The 26,058-nt window shown below is 42.3% G+C and overlaps 1 protein-coding gene across 1 annotated transcript in view; it reads right to left on the reverse strand.

The window, feature by feature from the left end:
* Nucleotides 1-20,649, reverse strand: part of slc1a2b (solute carrier family 1 member 2b) — a 29,039-nt gene extending 8,390 nt beyond the window's left edge. Inside the window, exons 1-5 of the mRNA XM_056417571.1 lie at nt 20,507-20,649; nt 3,889-4,028; nt 2,180-2,332; nt 738-988; nt 211-358 (exon numbers count right to left, since the gene is read on the reverse strand). Coding sequence (XP_056273546.1) covers nt 211-358; nt 738-988; nt 2,180-2,332; nt 3,889-4,018 — 682 coding nt within the window. The 5' untranslated portion in view covers nt 4,019-4,028; nt 20,507-20,649. The remainder of the gene's footprint in view (nt 1-210; nt 359-737; nt 989-2,179; nt 2,333-3,888; nt 4,029-20,506) is intronic.
* Nucleotides 20,650-26,058: the final 5,409 nt, after the last annotated feature.

A 26,058-nucleotide genomic window follows, 5' to 3' on the forward strand; every position in this document is an offset into this window, starting at 1 on the left:
AAATATCTGCAAAACTATTGACATGATCGGCATCAGCTTATGTTTAGTTCTAATGGGCAAATGTTAGCAAGCTAACGTGCTGAACTTTGACGGTTAACATGCAGAATAGTATTCATGCTAAACATCAGCAGTTCAGCCTCAATGAGGCATCTCTGTAGACTCTTTTTGGTTTTGTTTAGTAGTAATAGTTCACATACTGTTATTACGTACCCAGAACATTCATGCCACTCTTGAACTGAAGGGATTTGTTGACGATGAACTGAGGCTCCTTGGTAATGTTAGCCAGCAGGCCTTCGACAGATGTTGCATTGATATCCTCCACAATTACCACCTCTACCTTCTGCGTGACGGTCTGGATCTGAGTTAAAGGAGGAAAACATACTAGTCCTGAGTTTGATGAACAATACTGAAATGAGGTATGATGTTTTCTATGACACGCGGCCACTGCTTCTTCTATGGTGTGTCCTTACAACCCAAGGTGCATTTGGATTCGTCTATTAACAATTCATCAGCTATATAAAGATAGTCCGTGTCTACCTATTTCCAGACATACAAGCTTGTGAGTCTCTAACTTGAATTCGGCCGACACATTCGATACCATATTAAGTGATGCCATCCATCCAACACACAACAGTGACTTTCATATACCCCAGTCTTTCTAAGCATCTAGCACCTGCACTGACTGTCACTTAGCATTAAATTGTGTGAATCATCTTGTTCGTGTTATCGTCAATTACCTGTTGGAAACAAGCCTGCACGAGGTTATCTGGGAACAGGTTCCGGATCAGATCGAAGAAGGCATCCAAACTGGACACGTCATCATTCTTCTCTCCCTGGCCCAGATTCTCCTTCAGTTTGGGGTTGCCAGGGTGGATGACTAACACCAGGATGACTCCCAGTACAGCAGCAATCATAGTTGTGCTCATGTAGTAGACCATAGCTCTGCTTCCCAGGCGGCCGCTGGATTTGGCATCCAAACCAGCCAGACCTGCATCCAAAACAAGCACGATTATGTTCACCTGGTAGTTACTTTGACTTATCGAATGGTAATCTTGACTTTATACTGCAAGATATGAAGCCTGGATGTAAAGACCATCGGGTGTTTGCATAATAGTGTTTGATCATGTGCATGATTCTTGTAATACAGCAGAGGAAGGTGTAGATGAAGACTAGGTCCACAATATCCAATAGCGTTGTATTAATATTAGGGCTGTCAGCGTTAACGCGTTAATCTATGCGATTAATTTGGCCGGGTTAACGCACTAAAATATTTTAACGCAATTTTTTATTTTTATTTTTTTTAAACCGCGGCAGTACGGTTTGACACTGTTTCCGTTTTTAAAACAATTATTTCTCCGCGAAAATAAGGAGCAGAAATCAGTTTAAACTCGTGGATGAATCAGTCGGGTTTCCTCCTGCGCTCCTTCCTCCCGTCTCCCCCTCTGATACACAGAGGAACGGAGGGCGACGTGTCGGGTGACGCGGCGCGGAAAGAACTCGTCACACGAAACCTTCACCGTGATTTGTCAATCCGTTTGTCTGTCAACATTTCGGTAAAAAAAACAACCAATGAACACTCAGTAAATCACAAAGGACCGCCCACCTCACAGGTTAGGCTCATTTAGCAGCCTGTCAGTCAGAGAACCAGAGGACACGGCGCGAGGACAATGAGCCTCATTTCAGAGCTGAGATTGTTCTGGAATGTTTGATGTATAACACGTGGGGGTGTGTCACATGCAAAAGACTTTAAACGGTGAATTTAATTTATTTTGTAAAATGTATAAAATGCCCCCAGCCTCCAGAGGGTTAACGTGACATATTTGAATGTCAGTCAGTTATCAAGGCCACTGGTTCTGCTGTTCAGTGTTAAAGATGACAGGACCAATGGGGTCTCAATATACTTTTTTTTTTTTACTAATCTGATGTTTCACTGAAGAAACAATTTATCATCCACGATATTAAATACCTCGCTGGCACTGTATATGTAGGCGCCTCTTTGAAAACACAGCTCTGTGTGAAGTTTTGTCTTTAAAAAGAAGGAAAACACTTTTAAGCGCGATTAATTGCGATGAATTAATCGCAATTTCAAAATGTGCGATTAATTAGTTAATTTTTTTTAATCGATTGACAGCCCTAATTAATATAGATATAGATATATTTTCCATAAGAGATCAGTCACCTGTGATTAAACTGGAGATGATGAGTGGTAGGATCAACATCTTCAGCATCCTCATCAGGATGTCACCAGGAAAAGCAATCACCATGACAATATCGGGGTGGATCGGGGAGGCGACACGAAGCAACATCCCAAATATACATCCCAGGATCACACCTGAAGTTGAAGGAGGAGTGTGAGTTAGTGAAACCGGAAGAGTGTATCACGGCAAAATAGAAGACAATCGGAAATGAAGTCAGATATTGAGAAGTCAGAAGTCATTACAAAAATGAAAGTAATTTCTCATGGGTGTAATATGTGCTAATGTGAAAATCGTAGGTATAATCCATGAAATGGCAAATGAGCTATGATTATCTCCATAATAAATGTCTCAGTTGTTAGGAGCTGTATGGCTGTCGTGCTTAGGGATTACAGTGGGCTGAGGAGATGAAAACCTGCTGAGAGAGAGTAAAGCTCATGGAGGATTACGATCAGATCTCTCTGAAGCGGTAGGGAGGAGGCAGCGTGTCAGATTCCCTGCTGAAACATCTGCAATCTCACCAAACCCAAAATGGTTTTGGAGGATTCTTTTCCCTTTGTGGCAGGGCAAATAAAAGAGACTCACGACACATTTCTGCCATCCAGTGGGTTCTTTGCAACCTAACCTGTCCTCTGGCCTCCGTTCACTCTCTACAGCTTACAATCAGTGTCATTCCAAAGATCAGCCTCTCCCTAACGAAGCCACTGCTGACCCGTGAAATACTTCTTCCAACAAACAGTCATTTTCCTTCCACACAGCATTTCTGCCTCCAAAGGTCAAGATGACCTCTGTGTGCTCTAAGCCCTCTGTAGCAACTACAGGTCCGGTAGTTGTCCTCTGTGTCTGTCCATCTCACACACTCCAGCGTGCCCCCTTGGGGCTGCACTTCCTCTACTGCCACACCACTGCCAACGATCGCACAGGCCCGAGAAATTGTTTAATGACACACACATTTATTGTAAACTGTCCTCTGTGCTTCAATCTTGCAGCATCCTGTGGATTCTGCACATCCAAGGGTTTAGGATGGCACTTGATTTCCTGCCTTCTCTTTGGCCCATTTGGAAGTTTCCATTCAGGCTCTTATCTGCGAAGTGACAGATGATCAATGATCATGCTGGCTCACTTGCCTTGCGAGAGTCCTGCCAAGTGGGGTGAGATGTTCACATTACACATGCTCACATAAACACACATCCATGCAAGCAGGATACACACAGACAGGCGCACACACAGCTAAGTTAAATATACGGTACACGCATACATGCATGTATACAATTTTACCAGGCTCATAGCCTATTCTTGTTCATGACATGTGAGGGACCACACGGCAGTCACACACAGCAAACTATAAGTACCATGTGCAGATCAAACTCAAATCTGATTCAATGCTTAGAACCAGACATTGATCGACTTGTGTGCCCTTTTCTTTAAAAATACCCCTGTGGCAAAGTGAGGCAATGCTATTATCACATTATGTTCATGCACCACCAGAGGATGTTGTCTTGATGTCCAGTGCTGCAGAGTGTTTGATAGCAACAGGTGGCTCTGAGCTGGGGAAGGTCAGGACACCCAGTCATCGTACTGTCTGTTACACTGAGCAAGCACAGATGGCATCTCCTCCTCATGTTATGAGCAGGCTGCATAATTGAGCTCTGAGTTACCAGAACACTGATACGCCGACCACAAGGCGACTTACCGAGGATGGTGAGTGTGAGCAGAAGGTTCGTGAACAGCTTGGAGCAGATTTTGGCACATTTGGACTGAGGCCTGGCCTCGATGGGCTCCAGGTGACTCTCGTGCATCCTCACCTCAACTTGTTTCGGCATACTGTTGGCACTGTGATAGAGAAAAGGCACACATTAAACTGTGATGAACAAAATGCTGGACCCTTTCAAAAGCACACTACGGGCGAAACAGGATAGTTAATCTGTATGTATCACATTGTTATTGTGGTAACGGGAGAAAAAACAAGGCATTAAATTGACTACCATATGATAGATCACCATAATACAGAAATCTGTTAATTTGGGGCTTGCATGATGTTTCTGAAAATATATGTCTCATGTTGTTAAAAAGACAACAGCGCATGGTAAAAAAATGTTAAGCATTCAAGTGTGTTGCCAAGCTGCCACTCCAACACTGTCCATGATTGCTCGAGCCGATAGTCAACAGATGGAAGCTGACTACAAGCTGCTCGCAACATCGCATTCCTTTGGGGGCAGTACTTCAGACACATAGCATCTGAACACATATATATACATTTTTTTTTAGGTTTTAAAATAATTTAATGTGGACATTATGCAATTTGACTGACTGAAATCATTTCCAGGATACCTTTTATCATTCTGAAAAGGTCATATGCACATACACAGAACAAACAGTGAAGACGATTGCATCCCGAGTACAAGTTTCAAACCCAGTTCAATTATGGGGACTTTACAACTTTAAATAATGTATCATGTGATCATCATTGTCTATGCTTTTTAATAAAATACAGTGGTTCAGTGTATAATAGCAGGGTGTATCTGGACATCCATTAAGTGAAACAGATGCCCACTTGACAGTACAACTGTTTGATTCCGGAGAGAAGGAGCAAACTTATTGCCTGTTCAGATGTATTCATCACTGTGGCAGCGGGGTGTGTTTAGGCTTGGCTGCAGAGTGGGTGCAGCGGGGGGGGGGGGGGGGGTGGTTCAGGGAACGGTGTCTGATTGGCATCAGCTGGTCTGATGGGTAATCAGTCCAGCTGATGACAATCTGTGTTTTGTGTATCTGCGAGGCTTTGTCTTTGAAGGAACTGGATGGACTGAAGACGGGAGGGGAGTGCTGAGCAGAGACACTGTCTGTGGTCTGGAAGAATAAAATATATTACCAAATATCACTCCGACTGCTCATTCCGTGGTGCTTATAGGGAGAACCTACTAGTGACGGCTAGAAACCTGTCACAATCACCTACACATTCACTAACTCAGACGTGACTGTGTGACTGTGAATTTAGAAGCACATCAAATCTTAGATACAATAGTAGGGAGAGGGCGCTCAGTCACGTGGCGTAATTAGTTGAAAGAAAGGTGATTTATCATTACAGGCAGCACAGTGCCGCTTCCTGCTGTGTGGGCGAGGTGTGTGTGTGTGTGTGTGTGTGTTAGCGAGAAGAGAGCCAGCTGTGTGTGTCACATGCCAGTTAGGCAGTTGTTCAGTAACTCAGTAAGAGCTTTATATTCTTTCTCTCCTCAACAATATGCAGGAATAATATATCCTATTGTGTTGCTCGGTTTGACGTTCTTTTTGTCTGAGATAATATCTAAATGTGTATCTATTTATCTTCAATAAGGCCATGCACATGTCTGCTGTGATGAATTACAAAGAAAAGCCAAGAAGAGATAATGTGACTGACCTTTCACCCCACCCCCTGGAGTTCATGGCGTATAACTAACTCACAAATGAAAGTCTCAATGGGGACAATTTTCTTTTTTTTACCTTATAACCCCCCCCCCCATGTCCACGAAGAAGTCAGACACTGCATAGATATTAAGTATGAGGCTGGCAGGTTTTAAAGCTGACAATCAAAGGCAAGACAACTCAACTCCTCAAGAGGCATTTAGAAAACGTCCTCACAACCAGAGGCTCTTTAAGGTGTTATTTTTGTTGTGTAAGTACTCACTAATAATTCCACACAGACGCAAACACATACACACACCTCCCGCAGCTTTGTAAGCTTGGCCATAGGAAGACCACCTGGTCAGCTTCCAGGCACACAGATGGACCAGTCCTGTCTCCTCTTATTAATTTAAAAATGAAGTGTGAAATACAGAAAATACATTTCATACTTCAGATAATGGCTAAATGAATTAGTAAAGCCCTAGGAATAAAACCCAGAAAAAATACCATTACCATGTAATTCAAGAGTGATGAGTGCTGTTAATTGAATTTTTCGCCGTTTCGCTCCCTTTCATTATTTTTAGCACTACGATGGAGAGAAAGCAGACGTTGGACGTCACAGAGGACGGAAATTATTCTGTCATGATCCCCTCATTAGCACCTCTCTCATCAGGCGTAGGACAGATGAGAAGGGGGCTTGTGTGACTCAGTGATGGATGAAAATTAAAATGTACGAATACAGCAGAGAACAGTAAATTACCATCAGTATGTGTTTTTCTTATGTGAAATAATAATTTGACTCGATGGGGAATTCTTGTGTACATTGATTTTGCTTTCATCGTCAACAAGTTTGGAATGAATTCTCTCATGCCATGAAGAATAAAACTGAAATCCATCGAGTTACACTGGGACGCTGCTTTTAGAAACTGTGAATATAGAAAATAATTAGAAGCATAAAAGTCCAGTAGGTTTAATGATTTAAAGAATATTCACGCATGCACACACACATCCAAATAGTTTCTTCTTCTCAGTCTCTAATGGGATCATTTTATAAATCGGTTAATCTTGGCCGAGGGCAATATCAAATGAATCACATTACAGGACCGCTAAGCCATTAAGTATTAAAGCTGGCCTTAACTAATCAACAGATGGTTTCAACCCAGATATACAGACACAAATGTTTTTGTATTTCAGTTCCAAAAGAGATATTCCTGTATATTTTATCTAATACAAGTATAGGAGCTAGCCATGTTTACCATTGACTTTTACAGAAAATAGAATGGCTTGCATTGAATCAATAAAGAAAATCAAAGTATGTTGTGCCTCGAACGGCAAATGAGATACAAGTACTTACTTAATTTCTGTTGGAGTTGAGCTAAGTTCTATGTACATTCACCAGGATCAAATCTCCAGCCTTTGAGTTTCAGAGTGAATCAGCTCAAGGAATCGTTAGTGGGATCCCGACTGCTCCATCTAAAACAGTTCCCAGATGTCAGCAGGTAATGTCCCGAGCACAGCCTGTGGCTGGAAGTACCGGCGCTCTGCTGACAGCGAGCAGCTCTCAGCTGTTCACGAGTTCTTCCAAAGCATCCAGAGAGGAGCGAGTCAAACCAACTCAGGAAACAGACCCAGCCACAGGAACCTGAATTGCCCCATCCTAAAGTCTACAACCCCCCATCAGCCCCCACCCCTTGACTCCTTTACCACCACCCACAACCAGCTACACACCAAGGCACGCACACACACACACACACACAGCATGCACACACATCCACAAAATAGAAATAAATAATCACAAATAAAAAGAGGAGGGAGGAGTCAATAGCTTAAGAGTCAAATCCCTCAGGGACCCTCCATTCCCTGGACACCGTAATCCCCTCAGAGAGTATGCTCCCAGACTCACGAGCTCCATGGGACAGTGAGGCCGGCTTGAGATGATCACGATGATGCCTGCTAATGGCGCACAGGAGACTAGTGCTTTGGAAGTAGCCCTTTTGACGAGAGGGGAATAAACGACAAAGGCATGACTGATGGAAGAGTTATCATGATTATGCTGCCGTTTGGGAGCTTTGAGGTCATCCTGACGGACAGCAGACGAGCGTTAATGTGTGCTGCTCTTGCTACACCATATTATGTCACTCTTTAGGGTATTGTAAATGGTTATGTCACAGTCTTCCAAATCCGTCAGATGTACATTAGGCATACACGTATACTTATTTAGCATAAGCCACACAACAAGTCTTAAAATATTCTGTAAAAATAAGATCCACACATTCAAGTCTCACAGTGTCCAACATGTGGATTACGTATTCCCACGATTCAACAAAACTCCAAGTGCTGATCGCCAAAGCACAAATGATCAGTGTGATTCAAGCAAGGATGGTGTCACGCTGATTCCCGTCCAGTCTCCCAGCAGCATGGGACATCCTATTGAGCAGTATCACATTCTAATTAGGCAGATGTGTGGGAAAACTATTTCCTCTTTAAAACAAATGGCCAACTGCACAACAAAAGCCAGAGGAATCCCGTCCCTGTCGGCAAAGGTTGTGTCATGAGAAATCACTCATCCTAAATCCCTTGACATGTCACACTCATTGAAAGGGCGCTCGCAGCGATGAGAGTATTTTCAGGATGGAGAGTAGTGCAGAGAAGAAGGGGTTTCGAGGGGGAGTGAGAGGAACACTGGGGGAGAAAGGGGTACTGGGGTCACACCAGCACCTCTCAGCCAAAAGAGGGGCCTGTGAGGGAAAGGCTGAGGCAACCATCCCTGCTCTTGGCTGATACCATGTGAAGCTCTCTGCTTCCTCTCTCTTCCTTCTGAGGGTCTTTGTTTCACGCGCAAACAGTGGCAGTGGCCCCAACTCGCCCGGCCAAGCGCTGCATCCCAACTGGCAGGGGCGAGAAAAGAAGGGAGGGGGTTCAAATGGGAGGGGGTATGAGGGTATAGCGAGGGGGGAGGGCAGTGGGCATGTCCAGAATGCCAGTTCTTTCAGGCCACTGATGTCATGCCTGTGCCCACCGTGGGAGAGCACCGGAGGGACCAAGGCGCCCCTTTCTCTCCCCCCTCCACAGTCTCTTTTTCCGGGATGAATGAATCTTTCAGAAGCTGCAGCCCATTGTATCCCATAATCGACAGCGATTATCCCGATTTTATGCTGCCTTCCCAGTGCGAGGAGTTCCCTGAGTGCTGGCATTGAGGGACGCTGGGATGCAGCAAGGACCACGAGGGGTTGTCCTAGCAACACTCTTCGGCTTAGAGAGAAGGGCAAACGGGCAGCCGCACACAAACACATGGCCTGCACACACACCGTGGAGAAATGGTATTCAGCTTGAAAGATTCGCAGACGGATAGAGAGACTATATTTTTACATCACCAGATAAAATGTAACTTCATAGACAGAGACGTATTATTGCGTTAAGCTTTTGATTGCATGTAGAAACTGCAGGACATTTACAAAAAGAGCTCCTCTGGGTTCCATCTCGCATAATTAATGAGCTTCTGTCATACCATCCACAACATGTGCTTACATAATGATTCACAGGTTTGCATCAGTGACCGTTTGTGTGTTATTCTCATCTAATTCCGGTTGTCGGGACCATGCACGTAAATGACGTTTCCTGCTGGTCTCTCAAGCGGCCTGATGGCCATTCTCATGACTGGAGCGTCACAATATACTGTGAGGTAAAGACAATTGGAGAAGTGCCAGGCACCGGATATATCTGTGCACCCCCCCCTTCCGGGCCTCACAGCCACTTGCCATGCAGTGGGAAGAAATGAGCTCACACTGGCTGCCTAGGAGCTGTGAAAAAGTCCCCCCAAAATGAAGCTCTCAGCAAACACTTCAGGTTGCGCGGCGCATAGGAAGTGGGAGATAAATTCCAGCTTCTGAAGAAAGGGAAGCTTTGTCACTCTCCGCCTCTCGATTATGTACCCCTCGATGGAAGTTGGGATGAATGGATTCAGTGATTGATAGTGATAGAGAGATGTGTGGACTTTCATGCAAATCTGGTTTATTCCATCAGCAGTGTAACTCACTGTTGTTCAGTAGCAAAACAAAGAATAGTGCTGCTTGCTAAGACACAATATCCCCTCTGAAAAGAGAGACCATGGCAACAAGCTTTCTCATCGGGAAGCTGCTTTATAACTTTGTGTAGATTCAACCCCAAATATCAAACCATAACTGGCCCCGGGCTTTTCCAGTATACATTTCTTAAACAACTGCGCAAATGAAATTGACCTTCCAGTTTCTTGGTCAGTTCATCTCGAAAAGACACACGTTTAAAAATAGAAGAATATGTTCTTATATTAGTGGTTGGGAATTTTCACATCTACAACTGCTCAGGAAAATAATTGTATTTGTGTGTCCATAATCTCCACATATTCATGTATCAGAACCGGTTCTGAATCGACTCATACGAGGGCACGCACTTCCTAAATCAAATAGTACAGGCAATATCACACGCTTCATCGTCTTCATCTGGTTTATTTCAGAGTGACCCCAGACAAATGCAGGTGTGCAGAGTCACTCTGTGGTCTACTTGAAAGCTGTGTTGAACCACTTCCAAGTGGACTGTGGACTGAGAGAGCGGTGTTAAAAAAAACCTGGCACAGAGCCAAAGGAACTTCACATCGAATGGAGCAGATTTCAATTAATTTCCATGCTGTAACTCAACGTTTTTGGAATGAATGCTGAATGGATAATGAATGAATACCAAATAACTCTAATTCTAAAAGATGATCAGATTTAATACCAAACAATTTGCTCATTTACAGTCCAATGCAGAATAAGTGAGTAAATGTGTCATCAGATTTTTGCTTGAATAGAGCAGAACAAAGGAAATATTAAGTTACAAAAACATGATGCAAGTAATATCTTGGAGAAGTTTCATTTTTTTAGAGTGAGTAGCATAATTTCTCGCACATTATAAATTGTTCCCTTAATTTCTACACCTTTATGATTTAGTTGCTGTTTTATATACTCGGTGACGCCTTTTGATGGAGGCCCTGGACTGTGGAAGGAGCTGCTTTTACCACAACAGATCCAAAGTGATCTAATGGTTTGCATCCCTGACGCTAACGCGTGTAAAACCTTAAAATAAAGTACATTGACCTCTGGGAGCAAACCGTCCTTATTAAGCTGATGTCTGTGTCTGTCTTTAAACTTTCTACTGTAGATCACAAACCTGCTTTTCAGTTACTGTCCATCATTTGCTGCAATTAGCCAAACGCTGCTTACATTGTATGGTACAACTGAACCACTAACTCACGCTCATATGCTGCCATCACATCTTTGAAATTGTATTTCATAATCAGGGAGCATCAGCATCCTGGCAACTCCTGATTGAGCCATACTCAACATCCTCTAAGGTTTCACTTTGTTGGGCTCAACTCTTTGTGCCCATAATGAGGCAGTCATTTGAGAGAGCCTCTGTGAATCCTGAGGCGAGTGTTGTCGGCTTCGTAGGTCTCTCAGATGTGACCAGTCCCACTGTAACTACGTGTTATGCGCTACCGGCCTATTGTTGTGGGGGAGTGGGCATCATTGGGCTGAATTGGGTGCGTCCCATTTATTTGGATACAATCTACAGAGAGCGTACGTTTGATCCAATCGTTCAACAACCAACATAACAGCCGGATCCACAGTTGGGCACTCAATCGCGAACACGTACTCATCCCCACATGTCTCTTCTTCTCCTCCTTTAGATCTCCTCTCCTCTTTTTTTTGGTCTTGCATTCAAAGTGTGTAACTCCAAACTCTCTGGCATTCGTACTCCATGTCTCAGCTTGTGTTACTCTCAGGTGTTCCTCCATCATGTCCTAAGAGCCTTAACTGGGATGGTGTTTTTAGCGGTGTCTTTCAAAGTTGAAATCAAAAAGATGGTGTCCTCTCTCCCAGCCCCCACCTGTTTCTCAAGGCTGCACAGATGAAAGATCATACATATAGTCAAGGGCTACACACCTACTGCAGACACACTCCTATTAAAGCATTTTCTCCTCTAGCTGCTCATGCGTTTAGGCCGGCTGCATATGAAGCGATGCTATCATAAGCAAAGGCACATCTGTTTAACAGAGATGGCTGTATCGCATCACACAGCTTTTGATGGCTTCAGTCCGATCCCGACAGGAGCTCATTAAATCTGCCAGTAAAGCGGGATCACCCAACCCCCTACTGCAACCATCGCAATGGTATACCCGCTACATTGCTGAACATGGAATGAGAGAGAGAGAGAGGCATATAATAGACATGGGGAAGAGTGGGAGGGGTGAAACGCCGGGAATGCCAAATACAGATAGATGTGTAACAATGTATGAGAGAAGGGGGAATGTAAAAAGGGGGAGGGTAGAAAAGAAAAGGTGTGGCAGATAAAAGTGGAGAGAGAGAGAAATGAACGGAATGTCAAACACATTAAAAAAATAGGTGATGGTGAAAAGAAAGGGTTGGACGGAGGTCCGATTTAATCAATCAATCAAAGTGGAGAATGAGATGGAGCATGTCTCCACATATACAGTCGCCTACATGGACGTGTTGTCAGGTTATCCATGGATACATGAAGCGCTAACATCTGTGTTGGGCAGCTGGCTCTGTGAAATGGGATTAGTGCACAAATCACGTTTCACACATCACTCGACTCACCTGCCACACTCGCACATTTAAATATACACCAACGATACGTGCACTTAGCGCTCACTGTCTAGCCCGTCTCTCTTGCGCATATTTGTGTCAGCGCAAAACATGTAAATGCAATCTTGCGCATACACACACACACACAAACACACTGGCTGTGGTCAGACATCTCAGTTGGTCCAGTCCCATGGTATTCAAGGCAGGGTGAGGGGGTTACAGTCTCTCTCTGGATTTGCCAATACGAGGGCTAAGGAGGATGGCTGTTCTCTCACTAATGAACCACTGCAGTCGATAGGGACCGAGCCAAGTCTGCAGCGGAGGCCGTGCCCCGCTCTCCTCACACCACCCCGCAGTGATGGAAGGAAGGGCATTCCTACACACACACAAACACACACACACACCTCATTACATCAACCAGCTAAGCAACATGACCACAGACACACACACACACAATATATATATACAGGACTGTCTCAGAAAATTAGAATATTGTGATAAAGTTCTTTATTTTCTGTAATGCAATTAAAAAAATATTAAATATTAAAAGAATAAAAGGCTTGCAATATTTCAGTTGATTTGTAATGAATCCAGAATGCATGACATTTTTGTTTTTTTAATTGCATTACAGAAAATAAAGAACTTTATCACAATATTCTAATTTTCTGAGACAGTCCTGTATATATATATTTTAAACACATTACTCACAAAATCCTTCATAGTGTCATGTAACTGTTTCAGTATGATGAAAGTATTATATGCAATGTACACAGTTCACCTCACAAAAGCACTAAAAGGAGAGTACCTGTATATACACTTTACTTGCGTATCTCTTCCAACCTACTTTCATAGACATATGTTACAACTCATTTCATACAGTATTGCTTGGTTTGAATTATTATTGTGCTTTTTTAAATATGTGCCAGATGGTATACTGGATGAATCAGGTCATGCTTATGGCATTAACCAGAAATTGGAGACTATGTGCTGGAGACATGGCCTGTGGTAATGTTATCCCACGCATCCTGTTCTGTGTATCTGCAACACACATCACATCAAGGATGACCAGCATACAATGGGGAAGCACATCAGCAAAGTGTTTATTTAAATTTATTTCACTCCTGTCAAGCACTTTGTGACTTTTGTCTCTATAAAGTGTGATAAAAATACATTTTACTTACTTACTTTCAGCACGTCTTTCCCTCCCTTTGTTGATTTTCCTTCTGTGTGTCTTTCACATGTGCACACAGCATGTCACAGCTATCACAACACACCTCCTCAACTAAAAGAGTACCTTCATCTGTTATGCACCTGAGATACAAACAACACCTGAGTATGACAAACCTGCTCTGGGTCAACTGTTTGATTGCAGCAAACATCGTCTTAAAACATCCAATGATACAAAGTACCTCTAAATAAGCAAAACTTCCGCCTGTGCTGTAAGCTTAAGGATGATGACATGCCTCTAACACTCGAGCCTGCTTTCCTTTCAGGACCACTTCACTGACACTGTTCTTTCAGAACCACATGTACGTATGAGTCATTTTCTCATATCCCTTAAATGCAGTGACAATAAAAGCTTATCTCTGCCTTTTACCTCTTCTGCTCCCCACTTCATTGTTTTTCTTTCCATGTCACGAATATTGCATACTTTGTCAAACTATGTTAATATGCCTTCAGTCACACACAGCACTGGAATGCCATTAAGAGCAATGGCACTCGCTTTTCCACCAACTAATTATGGAAGTCGTTCATTATGAGAACCTCTAGGCTAAAGCACTTTCAACCCAGTTCCCCTGTTTGATCCCAGTCTCAGCGAAATCCCCAGAGCACATTCCTCTTAGCCCACTCAGAAGATGGTAAACCCCTTTCAGTCGAGATGTAAAGCAGACAACGGAAATTCCTCAAAATCCTGGCTCGCTGTAATCCTCTGCTACTAAAAGACGAGAAAGGATTCCCAGTGATGTCGGGATCTGGAGACAAAAGGATGCTGTGCAGTGTGCAGTAAGAGGGCACGTGAAACTGTTGTTATACACTACATACATCGAAATGTATTCAACTTGACATTAGATGATGATGGATACTTTATTAATCCCGAGGGAAATTGAGGTCATCCAGTAGCTTATACACTTAACTCACAAACATACATACACAAATCACAGTAGAATCACAGTAGAAAAACAATACCAATAGGGAGAACATGTTCACAGGGAGTCGGGTGTATACAGATATTGTACAGATATTACAGTGTGCAAAGTGATATAAATAGTACAGTCTGTGCAATGGGCTAGTATAGCCAGTAAAAAAAAAAAAGAGTAAAAAGATGGACAGTGGGATGGAGAAATAAACTTTTACATGTATGATGTTTTCTCTTTTTCAGATGAAGGTTGATTCATAAACTTGTCTTTCATCAATGTAAAGAAAAAACATTACAGATCATGTATTATGTTGATAGATCGATAGAAAATAAGATAGCAAGATACAGTAGATAGATAGATGATAGATAGATAGATGGATGGATGGATAGATAGATAGATAGATGGACTCAGCTCTTAATGAACCAGTGCATAACGTGGTGAGCCAAAACCCTCTAACAAAACCCTCTCTGTGTTCGTTAGCCATTGAGGCGAGCCGCTCTTGGAACCCGCCACCCCTCCTTGAATAATGGACCACTTTACAGGCCTCCAAGTTAGTTCACAGAAACTAAAGCTGGGAAAAAGCTCACACAGGGTTCATTGGGAGGAGGGGTAATTTAATTGTTTCCTTCGTTTTTGTTTTTGTGAACCCCCCTCTTCTCTCTCTCTTCTTCTACTTCTGAAAAGGGGGCTAACAAACATGCAATGAAGGGGATTGTTTTGTGATCCGCTGGACAAGTGGGTGAAGTAAACAAAACCAGACTGTAGGGACCATCATCTGGGCTCGGCGGGATGGGATAGGCCGAGCCGTGGGGAGCAACACACATACAGAGGGAGGATTGGTCGGGCTTCTGTGGGGTAAGGGGTGAGGGCCATTTTGGGGGTGGTGGAGGGTAGAAGGGGCGAGGGTAAAGGGTCCTGGGGGAGAGAGAGCTGAGGGTTTTTTTCCCGGAATAAAGGGGAGGTGGACATGGGTGTTGGGTTTACTCCTTCGAGGGTGGGTATTGTATTTGGTGCTGAAGTTCTCATCCTTTTTTTTGGGCTCTATAAAATGTTAGAAAGTGATGGAGCTCTCCACCAATAAGCTCTGCGCTCCCACAGCTCAGGCTATTTACATACTCAAGAGGAACATTAATGCCGGCCTATCCCCCAAAGCTGGACAAAGAAGCACACAAACCTTCCTCAGAGGCCCATTACGCACTTAATTGAGGATTTGTGGAATAGTAAAAAGGGGCAAAGGAAGAGGAAGATGGGTGAAACCGGGAGGGGTGGTGGGTGAAGTGGGCAATGCCACTGGGTTTATTGCTTTTCTGTATCCCTGGTCAGATTAGATTTTGGCTAAGGTCAGGAGGATCAAATGTGAAAAAAAGATATCTAGCTACATCTTTGCATATGAAAACTCTAGGCATCATCACATTTTTTGTTTCTCCTCTATTCATCCCTTTGTTCTTTATTCCCCATTTGTTGATCCTTCCCACTGTCATAAAAGCTTTTCTCCAGAAAGCAGAATATGAGGAGAGAAGCAGCTTGAGCAACTACAATATTTGTTTTTAAAGCTCGAAAGAAGCGAAATATAAACTAGCTATATCAATATATTTGTAAGTATATTTGTAATGCTTTTCACATTAGGTCACATGGGCTCATATTTGCAACAGTCAATCATATAGCTCTCGTTCATTGAAGTGAAAGTGAACTATCTCACTGCTGTTGTTCTTATATATCATGTGCTGAGGCATGAAGAGAGCAATGGCTCACACAGGGAGCTCCATCTGATAACCAGTGTGAATCTGTCAGGTCGCATCTTGTGACAATTGTTCAGATGAAGTCCTCTTTTTGTTTTCAACAAATCTCTGAATGTGCTTTAATTGTGAATCTTTTGTTGCTGCACAATGGGCTGATTGTTTTCACTGGCATGGTCTTTGGTGCCAAGAGAAAACAAACAAGAGCACCCCCCCCCCCCCTTGTGTTTGGCCCTTCTTCCCTTTACCAATCACTTTCAAAGCAATGTCGTGACTCCCCCTGCTGACCTGAATTCCGATATAGGAGGTGCCAATGGGATGTGGGTGGTTTGGGGGGATTGTTTTCGGGAAGGAGGACAGGGGCAGTGAAGGGCTGGGTGGGAGGAGGCCTTCACTGTAGCACAGTAAACACTGACACAATGCCCTCTGGGGGCCCCCATACAGTAGCTACACGTCAATGTCTTTATGTGATATTAACTATGTTGATTCTTTTTGAAGAGAAGGATAGAAAACTACAGATTGAATCATTTAATCATTATTTGAGAGCTCTTTAAAAAAAATAGTCCCTATTAACCGTTTGTGGTGACCAGCTCTTATCTTAGTTACGGGGGAAATGTGTTCATCTTGTGGACTTGGTATCCACCAGATGCGAGTCAAAATCATATATTCTAATATTACAATAAATACAAAGCAATCGCTTTGCTTGAAAAGCACGTTCATAATCTATTACAATAAAAAGGTTTTGGCTCATTGTTTTCTTAACTTGACACGCTTAATTGTCTATTTCTTATATGCAAGTATGTGAGCTCTTGAATTGTAAACAGCTGATACTTTATGTTATGGTCTGTCTTGCACTATGAGCTCATTATGGCAAATTCCTGACAACATTTGGTGTTTTAATGAAATAAACTCACCTCAACTGAATCTCCATCTGTATTCACCACTTTTTTTTACCACATGACAAACAAGCACCACTGTTTGAGGTTACGGTTCACCCCTTATGCATCAACACCGATTATAATTTCAGGTTAATGATCGCCACTATCTCATAGCACAACAGAAGAAATGCCTGGACCGTGGCTAGCGGAGATCTATCGTGTTGCCGCCCGGCAGCAGACTCGCTCGTGAATGCCTGGGTTTCTGTTCCTGTGCAGTCATACAGAAGGAGAGCTGGGCTCTTTGTCCGGTCCACCCATGGGAGAGCCTCACTCTGTTGTGCTCTCTGAGAACCGAAACACTGATTCTATAGGAAACTAAGAGAAAAAAGAGCATGAACCCCATATGTAAGGAATATTCACATCACATCAGGAGTAAGTGATGAGGAGGAGATGACTCACAATTCAAGACCTGAAAAAAGCAAAGGAATAAGAGAGAAATCAAGTCCACGGACAAAGACAACTGGGTGATATTAAGGCAATTAGGAAGGAATGAAATGAAAGAAACGGCGAAGAGAAAGAGTTTGAGAGTAGTGAGAAAGAGAAAGAGACAGAGATAGACGAGCGTCCGAGTAGTAAAGAGTGAAAAGAGGAGCTGGATGGTACGTTGGCAGCTTGTGCGTGTTCCCAGGAGGATTACTCAAGCACTCCATGCCACACACTGCCAGAGAAGCTCCATGAATGGAGACCCACAACCACACACACACACACACATCTCTGAGGATGTCCGAACTCTGGTGTCCCTCTATTTTTTTCTCCAGTTCTTTACTGTTCTTTTCACTTCCTTTTTCTTTCTTGCCACCACTTCCCTTTATTTTCCCATCTCTTTTCTCACCCTCTAACTGTCTCACTCTTTCTGCATCCTCTCCAAGCAGCAGCGAGAGGAGAGGTGTGAGGTGGCCAGTCACAGACAGGTAACATATGCTCTCCGTCTTCACACTGCTTGTGTGGCTTTTTTTACGTACTGAGTTGAGAACCCCCCTCACCCCCGCTTCTACCTCGCTCGGTCACTCCATCATTTGGTCGTTTATCTCAACTGAAGAGAAAGTTCTATATTTTACTGTTTGTCCTCGCCATCTCTTGTATATCTTTCTGTCACTCCCACACATAAAAGCCACTCGCCCACTCTATCTCACACTTCTGGCAGTGTAAATCTTAATTTATTTGGCAGAGACTGAAGTGTTTTCTACATTGTTCTTGGATTTTATTGTTTTTCCCAGGCGCTAAACAGAACTGGAGAACATTATGTAGAAATTTACAAAATATGAAGGCAGCGAGGAGAATAGGCAGGAACTATCTGCCGCCTGCTTGCTTTCTGAGTTGTTGGCCATATATAAATGTATAGCTCATGAAAACATGACCACATTTCACATTCTACCCTCGTGCATGTGAACGCATAGGATACAATTCATCTTTCAGCTTACTCTGCAATGTCAATGCATTTTAATTTCTTTCTTTAATACTTAATGATGACTTGTTTGCCATCTGGTCTGCGCTTCCAGTGATCTGAGTATTACAAACACATCCATCCAAAGGGTGTTCCTCTTATTAATTCTCAAGCACAGCTATCTTCTTTAATTAATCCAGAAAAAGGCAAATTTGAATTCCTTAGTAAAGCAAGTCAATGAAGAGGCTATCGGTTAGCATATCTATTTTTTTTTTATCAGTGGGTTTCAACATACCTTTTCTTTCTATGTTATTTAACCACAGCTCATAAATCTTCACAACTCCCCTCCCCCGACCTGTCTCTGTACCTCACAGTAGAACAGCTTATATTTACCACACATGTCCATGCTAACATCTACTCTGCTCTGTGTACCCCGAGCGATGTCAAGCCTAATTAAAGCAGCATCTTCAGATGGCTAACACAAAATCTGAGAAATATGATTTTGACTTGTTTCACCCTCGCTGCAGGGTTTTGTCTTTGGGAGTGAGAACCTCTCTGTGTGGTATTGTGCGTGTTTGCATGCATGATTACTCGGATGCATTTATGCTTAATGGGGTAAACATATTCATGATTGTTTAATGGACTTTCAATCATTAACTGTCAACATTTTTTTAAATATTAACCAACATTAATTGTTACTATAAGTAACAGTTACATATTGACGTCACAGACTTAAAACATAGATTAGATTTTTTCCTCCACAATCTAAGAAGTGTTTCCTTAATAAGAGACTTGGGTATTACAAGTAATTATATCTAAAATAGGTATTTTCATTCATTTATTTTGATTTATGCAACCTATTAAAATGACAACACACACCCTGTAGTAAGTGACGAGCCAAGAAAGAGAAATAACTGAAGTCGCAAACGACAGTTTGTTTCCATGGTGACATTGCTGGTGATTGGAAAAATGGTGTGCGCGTGCGTGCGAGCGCGAACTACAGTGCTCGCGTTTTAATATAAAAGGAGAAAGGGCTGCAACGATTGGCTCAAGAGATGGGTGGCGATGGGGTCGGAAGACGCGTTTCTTTTCTTCTTTTTTGGAGCGTTTTCTTGCTCTGGGCAGACATAAAACACCTTGATATAATGATCTCTCGTGGGTACATTAAAAAAAATGTTGGAGAAAAGACATAAACTACAGCAGATCATTATGCGGATGGTTTTCTTTCTCGATATTGACTTCGTACATTGGATCTGTGAGAGCAAACCTGAACTGATGTAATGCAGCCAGACACGTTCTGAACTCAGGATATAACTGTTGACTGGTTTGTCATAACAATCCCAGTAATGTAGACAGGGGCACCGTCCCTGTCACAGTGGCACCGACAGGACTTCAAAGCGACTTCCTTTCCTTCTGAACCTATGAGGATGTTCCCCGTGTGTCTGCAGGCTTCGGTTTCGTGGAGATCAGGATTAGCTTGTCACACAGAGGGTGTGTACGTGTGTATGTGTGTGTGTGTGTGTGTACGTATGTATGTGTATGTACCTGCAGCACTGGTACAACGTGTTGCACGGGGCTGCTGTCAAACGCACAGATAACCCGTTTTGAATTCCCTGTGATGCAACAGCAGGAATAATGGTAAACTCCATTTATCGACATCAAAATTAATTCCACTTTTATGTATTGCATGCACGGTTGAGGCAGTAATCTGTGAGGCTATAAAGAAAGATGTGAGTGAGTGCAGCATGTGCAGCGCGAGATATATTGTGGACCCTCAGCGCTCCGGGACTTTTCACTGCAGGTTGTCACCTCTATGGCTTAATTTATGAGCATCTATGGAATATTGAACAAGGAAGAAAATGTGGTTATCAAGAGGGGGGTCTGCAAACTGGTGTTGAACCGTAGGCTATATGGAAATGGTTTACCCACACGCTTGCATCGTTTCTCGTTTAAAGCAATTATTTCAATTATCAAACCATAACCTGTAGCCTATGAAAAACAACAAATAGCCTACAGTGACAAATAAACCGTGGATATACTCATCACCATGAACACTGTGCGTGTATTGATTGTTGTGTGCAAGCTAAAAATGTAAATAAAAAACAGCGTCTTACCTTTGTTGAAAAGCAAGATGCAAAAAGTTATCGGTGGTGTCCCCTTGCAGGGTCTCTCGGTGTCAGAGGGGTCTGCGGAGCGCACAGCGGTCCGGGACAGGAGCGCGTCTCAGACCAAACGGAGGGCTTTTCTGTTCGTTAAATCCGAGGAGCTTCGCAGCTCGAACGATCCCACTGAATGAGCCGTGCCTCACCTCGCTCTTCTGTGCTTTACTCCCCCCCACCCGCCTCCTCCCGTTTCGCCCCTCTTTGTCTCCACAGCATGGGAATGCCAACTCCCGTTGGTTGATGATGTAGGCCAATAACGAACCCATCTCTCTTGTCTGCCACTCTCTCACACATGCACTTACGAAGTTGATGCACAACCTGTTCACAAAGAGGTGTTTGCAGATTGTTTAACCACAGAGATTACGTGTGAAATATTGCATTTACATGCAGAGGGTTGCAGGTCATGTTGGATTTGATGTAATCATTTATTTAGATGCACTGGCTCGGGATTGTTGGATGCATTAAATTAAATTAATTAATTTCAATGCATCTTCTAATCTGCTACATTATGTAGCGCAGGTCTAATTCCTATACGGTTCAACTGAAAATAATCATTCATCAAGAATGTCAATTATTTAAGATTTTAAAATGACCATTCATCGATTGATGATCAAAATAGTGGCCGATGACCATGTTTGACATTTAGGTGTAAAACGCTGACATACTTCAAGATCATCACAGTGACCTTTAGAAAAGAGGAGAAGATGAAAGTAAAAGGGATAAAGCAGGAGCAGGTTGCCAGAGGCCGGGCAACACGGCAGTCTTTTAGGTAGAATTAAGAGGTAGGTTTCAGCTGATGATCTGAAAGCTCCTCACCTTCCACCTCGCCGACATTGGAACTAGGTCAGGCTCAGAGAAGCGCACCTCTCATACATTTCTGGGAATTCCAAACAGCTACAGATCCGCCACTCAAAAAAACGATTCAAGCCCTTCTTAGAGGTGACACATTTAAATATTGTTTGATACATTTAAATAAATCAATTACAAAACGAAGATATTTATATTGAATGGGTGTAACACAAAATGTATGAATACTTTCATTTATTAGATTTATTTAGGTTACACTCACAAAAGCGATTCAAGCCCTTCTTTGAGGTGACACATTTTGTTATATTTTATTATTTAAATATATTAAACAAAAAACGAAGATATTTAGATTGAATGGGTGTAACACAAAATGTATGAATACTTTCATTTATTAGATTTATTTAGGTTAGATGGTGTGCATATCAACTCAAAATAAATGTGTTTCATTGAGGACTCCCCTTTGCACATGCGCCAGCTGAAAATCAGTTGTTTACATGAGGTGAACACACTTTCAGGGCTGTACGGTGGTGTAGTTGCTAGCACTGTCGCCTCACAGCCAGAGGTCCGTGGGTTCAATTCCCAGTCGGGGTGTTCCTTCTGTGTGGACTTTGCATATTTTGTGAGTTAGTTAGTTTATATTTTGAGTTGGTCAAACACAAATTAATTTAATTTAATGAATATCTTTATTTTATTTTAGATGTATTTGATACAAATGAGTTGGACTAACTTAATTAAATTTTATTGCACTGATGTGCTAAATTTGAGTTGGAGTGGCATATAATTTTATTGGATGGAAAACCTGCCAACAATTTAATTGAGTTCATCCAATCAGTCATTTCTTTGAGTGTACTTTAAGATTTATGGATGACAGTGTAACAGTTTAGCTCCACGCCTTCCTTTTTGTAATAGTTGTTTTCATCCTGTCACACCATCTCGTCAATCCAACTCCACTCACCTGCCTCTGATCACTCCCTCGTTAGTCCCTCATTCCCTTCACCTGGTCCTCACGCCCTTCTCACCTGCAGCCCATCCCCTCATTAGTCCCTCACTATTTAGCTCCCTCACTTCCACTTGTCCTCTGCCAGATTGTCTTGTGCTTTCGTGCCAAGTTCTCCAGCGTTATTAGAGTATATTCCTGACCCTGCCTGCCCTGACCTCTGATTCTCTGCCCTGCCCCTTTTTGGACTTGTTTCCTTCTTCGACTGATCTCCTGTTTTTTACCCAGCCTGTTTCCAACCAAAGACAGTATTCTGTGTGACTCCTGTCTGAGTCGTGCTTTTGGGTCCACTCTAATAGTCTCGTGACAGACAGTCAAATTAAACAATCTAGTCCATGCTATTTTGGAGCCATGCCATATCAACAAGAGGAGTTTAGGGTAGATGGATTGCTCATCAGAGGATGTGACTTTGACATGGAGAGCACCGTTCATATACTGTTGTCATTCAACCTACCAACATCTCTAAACCACCAATAAGCGGATCTGTTAGGAGAGAGCTCTTTGAGAGGGGAACACTTCTCCAGATGGTGATCTAGCAGTACTCCAGGCCATGCTCGTATTGCTCGTCAGATTATTCAACAGTGTAAAACTGAAAACTTATTTCAACTATGGATGGCTCTTTGCTTTTTATTGGGCAGCAAACAAGAGAATTATAAGAGCAAATTCCCCCAATGTGCTGCAACAATTAGAGCCAGATGCTGACTAAGACAAGCGCTTTGTGGAGCACCTTTGACACAGCTGATATTCCACTTCTGCACATTGTCTAAATGCAAAGTTTGCATTTTGAGACCCACCTCAGACCACCCGTTTTAACAGTTGAGTGAGCCTTTCTGTGTGTCGCTGGCTGCTTTGTGTGGGCAGCACCGATTAGTGGCTATATGCAGCCGTGCCACCATCAACAAACACAAATAAAGGTAATTATTGCAGGTATCGGGAATACAGTTATTCTTAGTGACAAATGCAGTTGGTCAAAGTAACAATTTAAGTTTAAAAAGTGTGTAGACAGGTTCAGCGAACATCCTACAATTATTTAACCATTAAGCAGAAACTCTAGCAGCTGAATCCTAATTAGATATATGAATCAGGTCCTCTGAGTAACAAACATCTCTATCTGAAACAGAAATGATGTTGTTAATCCGTAAGCAGAGCACCAAAGGAGAATGTTTGCAGGAAGCAGTGACTGAGCAGCAGGAATGGACAGGATAAGAAATAAGCATATAACTATTAGAGAGCAACTCCCCTGAGAGTGAAAACAAGTCACTGAAGAGTTATAGTTCTTCTTTTGTTGACTGCAAGTCTTGCAGATGTTTTACCATCACTACAGTATTGTTCTAGAACCGTTACATTGTGTTATATTTGTATACAAGTTCAGCTATTTCTAGATCTCCTCCAACTTATTACATCAAAATAAAAATATGCTTATAAATCACAATTGTGCCTAATTATATTATCAACACAAAGTCATTTCTAAAAGTGTAATAACTTATAGCATGTATCCAGGGTAATTGATCACTCATTACAACAGTAAAATCTGCTTCCTGGGTTACGTTCTCGGTGATGGGTAAAAGTTGCAGTCCTTGAAGAATGATCCTTCACCTCCCTTCACCTCTCAGTCATCAAAGGCAATAGAGTATCTTAAGTATGGAGTTAGAGATAACTGGATTAGCTGTGTTGCACCTTGACTACACTGACTGGACTTTAAGACGACAATGTCAACAGCACACATGTAACAGCTTGTTTACTTTGGTGTAATTCTCATCATCCACTTCTTGTACCGGTTGACCGTAGTTCCAGTGGGATCCTATTGTCTGAATTCATTTGTAGTGAGTGGATGAAGGTCTATTTATGTAAAACAGCAGACTTATCACCATCATTATTGGGTTACTGTTGTCCCATATAAACAATTGTCTTGTGCATCTTCCAAATGTTCCAAATATAGACATTTGAATGGATAGATACTATAGATCTGATGACTTGTACTGCAAAGCAAGGAGCATGCTTGCTCTGCATGTGCTCTATGTGTCTAAGATGCCAGACATGCTTTGCAATAGGAGGAGGATAGATGAGATTAAGTGTCTTGTGTTTGCAAAAATGTAATTTTGCTGTGATGATTTCTTAAAATCCATAGGGTCGCCAAATAGACCTTTATTCCCTCACTATACAAAGTCATTTAAAATAGGATCACACTCAAAACACACTGGAAGTACGACCAACAACATATTTGTTTTGTATTTTCAGCCCATCTCAGGTAACCTGGAGGACCAACTGTGAGCCATGATGATTCTGAAAAGGCTGGCAGATGTGCTTATGGTGGTATGATAATCATACGGATTATGGTGCATGATAATCAGCTCCACCTAGCCCTCACCCCGGGGCCAGCTGTGGGTCGGTATCACCCAATAGAAACAACTCTGACAACAGCAAATACAAGTGCTGAATTACTAATTTTAGAGACACTGAGCATGACATTACTCAGTTAGTTAACTATATTAGCAAATTGCTACAGTTTGCTTGGTAGGATAATACAATGTGTATTTATATATATATATATATATATATATATATTAGTGCTGTGAAAAATAACGCGTTAACTCAGTTAATCCAATTACAGGTTTAACTAGTTTTTTTTTTTAACGCATTTAACGCATGCGCAGAATGAGCTTCCAATCCGTCTGTTGTTGGTCGTTGGGACGAAAAAAAAGTCACTTGCAAAATGAGCTTCCAATACACCACTTCAATCTGAACTCTGTCCGCTCTCATGCAGACGGTCTGTTCATCGGTAATGATCCTTCCGCAGGTTCACCTCCGGAAACCTTGTTACGACTTTTACTTCCTGTAGATCAGGGTCTCAACACGTCGATCGCGACCTGCCAGTCGATCGCGGCGTAGTGTCGGTAGATCGCATGACATTAAAAAGATTGGCCCGCCCCCTGACATGTTCTCTAGAGCACGTCTTTGTTCTTTTATTAAACTAAACGTCTGTTGTTGATCGTATCTCCACAGCAGCATGTCATCTCTGTCTCTACGCGTTGCGTTAACACTTATCGATCTCCGTTTGGCGCGCCACAGAGCTCCGTGCGCGCGCATCGGGACCGAGCAAAAAAAGTCACTTGTCAATCTGTCCACCTTTAGATTGTATCATGGTGGAGTTAATGGTTGACAAACAAGAGAAAATGCTCTGTTTAACCCTCCTGTTACCTTTACATTTACTAACATATTTTACCCTCGGGGTCAATTTGACCCCAGCAATTAAAACCTCCAGAAAATTATTAGAATTAATATTGTTTCCCAAGTTTAAGTGTGAGGTACTTTATGTTTGTTTGTTGACTACCTAAATAGCCCTTTAAATAAATAAAAAAGTTGATATTTCTGATATGTTTGACACAGTGAAAACAGCCTGGGGTCAAATTGACCCCAAAGAACACCGACATTAAACATTGAATGGGGTCAAATTGACCCGAAAGGTAACAGGAGGGTTAAACATTCTGTTTAGGATGAAGATGTATTAATGTTCCATATGGAAGAAAACTGCTAAATAACTGCTGAGTTGCAGCACCATTGTATAGAAGAATGTATAAATGTATATATCCGTCTTTTGTCATAAATCTCTATGTTCTCACAAAATATACCGAGAATATCGGTAATATGTGATTAATCATGATTAATCCACAAATACCTGTGATTAACCCGATTAAAAATT

The sequence above is a fragment of the Pseudoliparis swirei genome, chromosome 6 (genome assembly GCF_029220125.1).
Source record: "Pseudoliparis swirei isolate HS2019 ecotype Mariana Trench chromosome 6, NWPU_hadal_v1, whole genome shotgun sequence".
Lineage (NCBI taxonomy): Eukaryota > Metazoa > Chordata > Actinopteri > Perciformes > Liparidae > Pseudoliparis > Pseudoliparis swirei.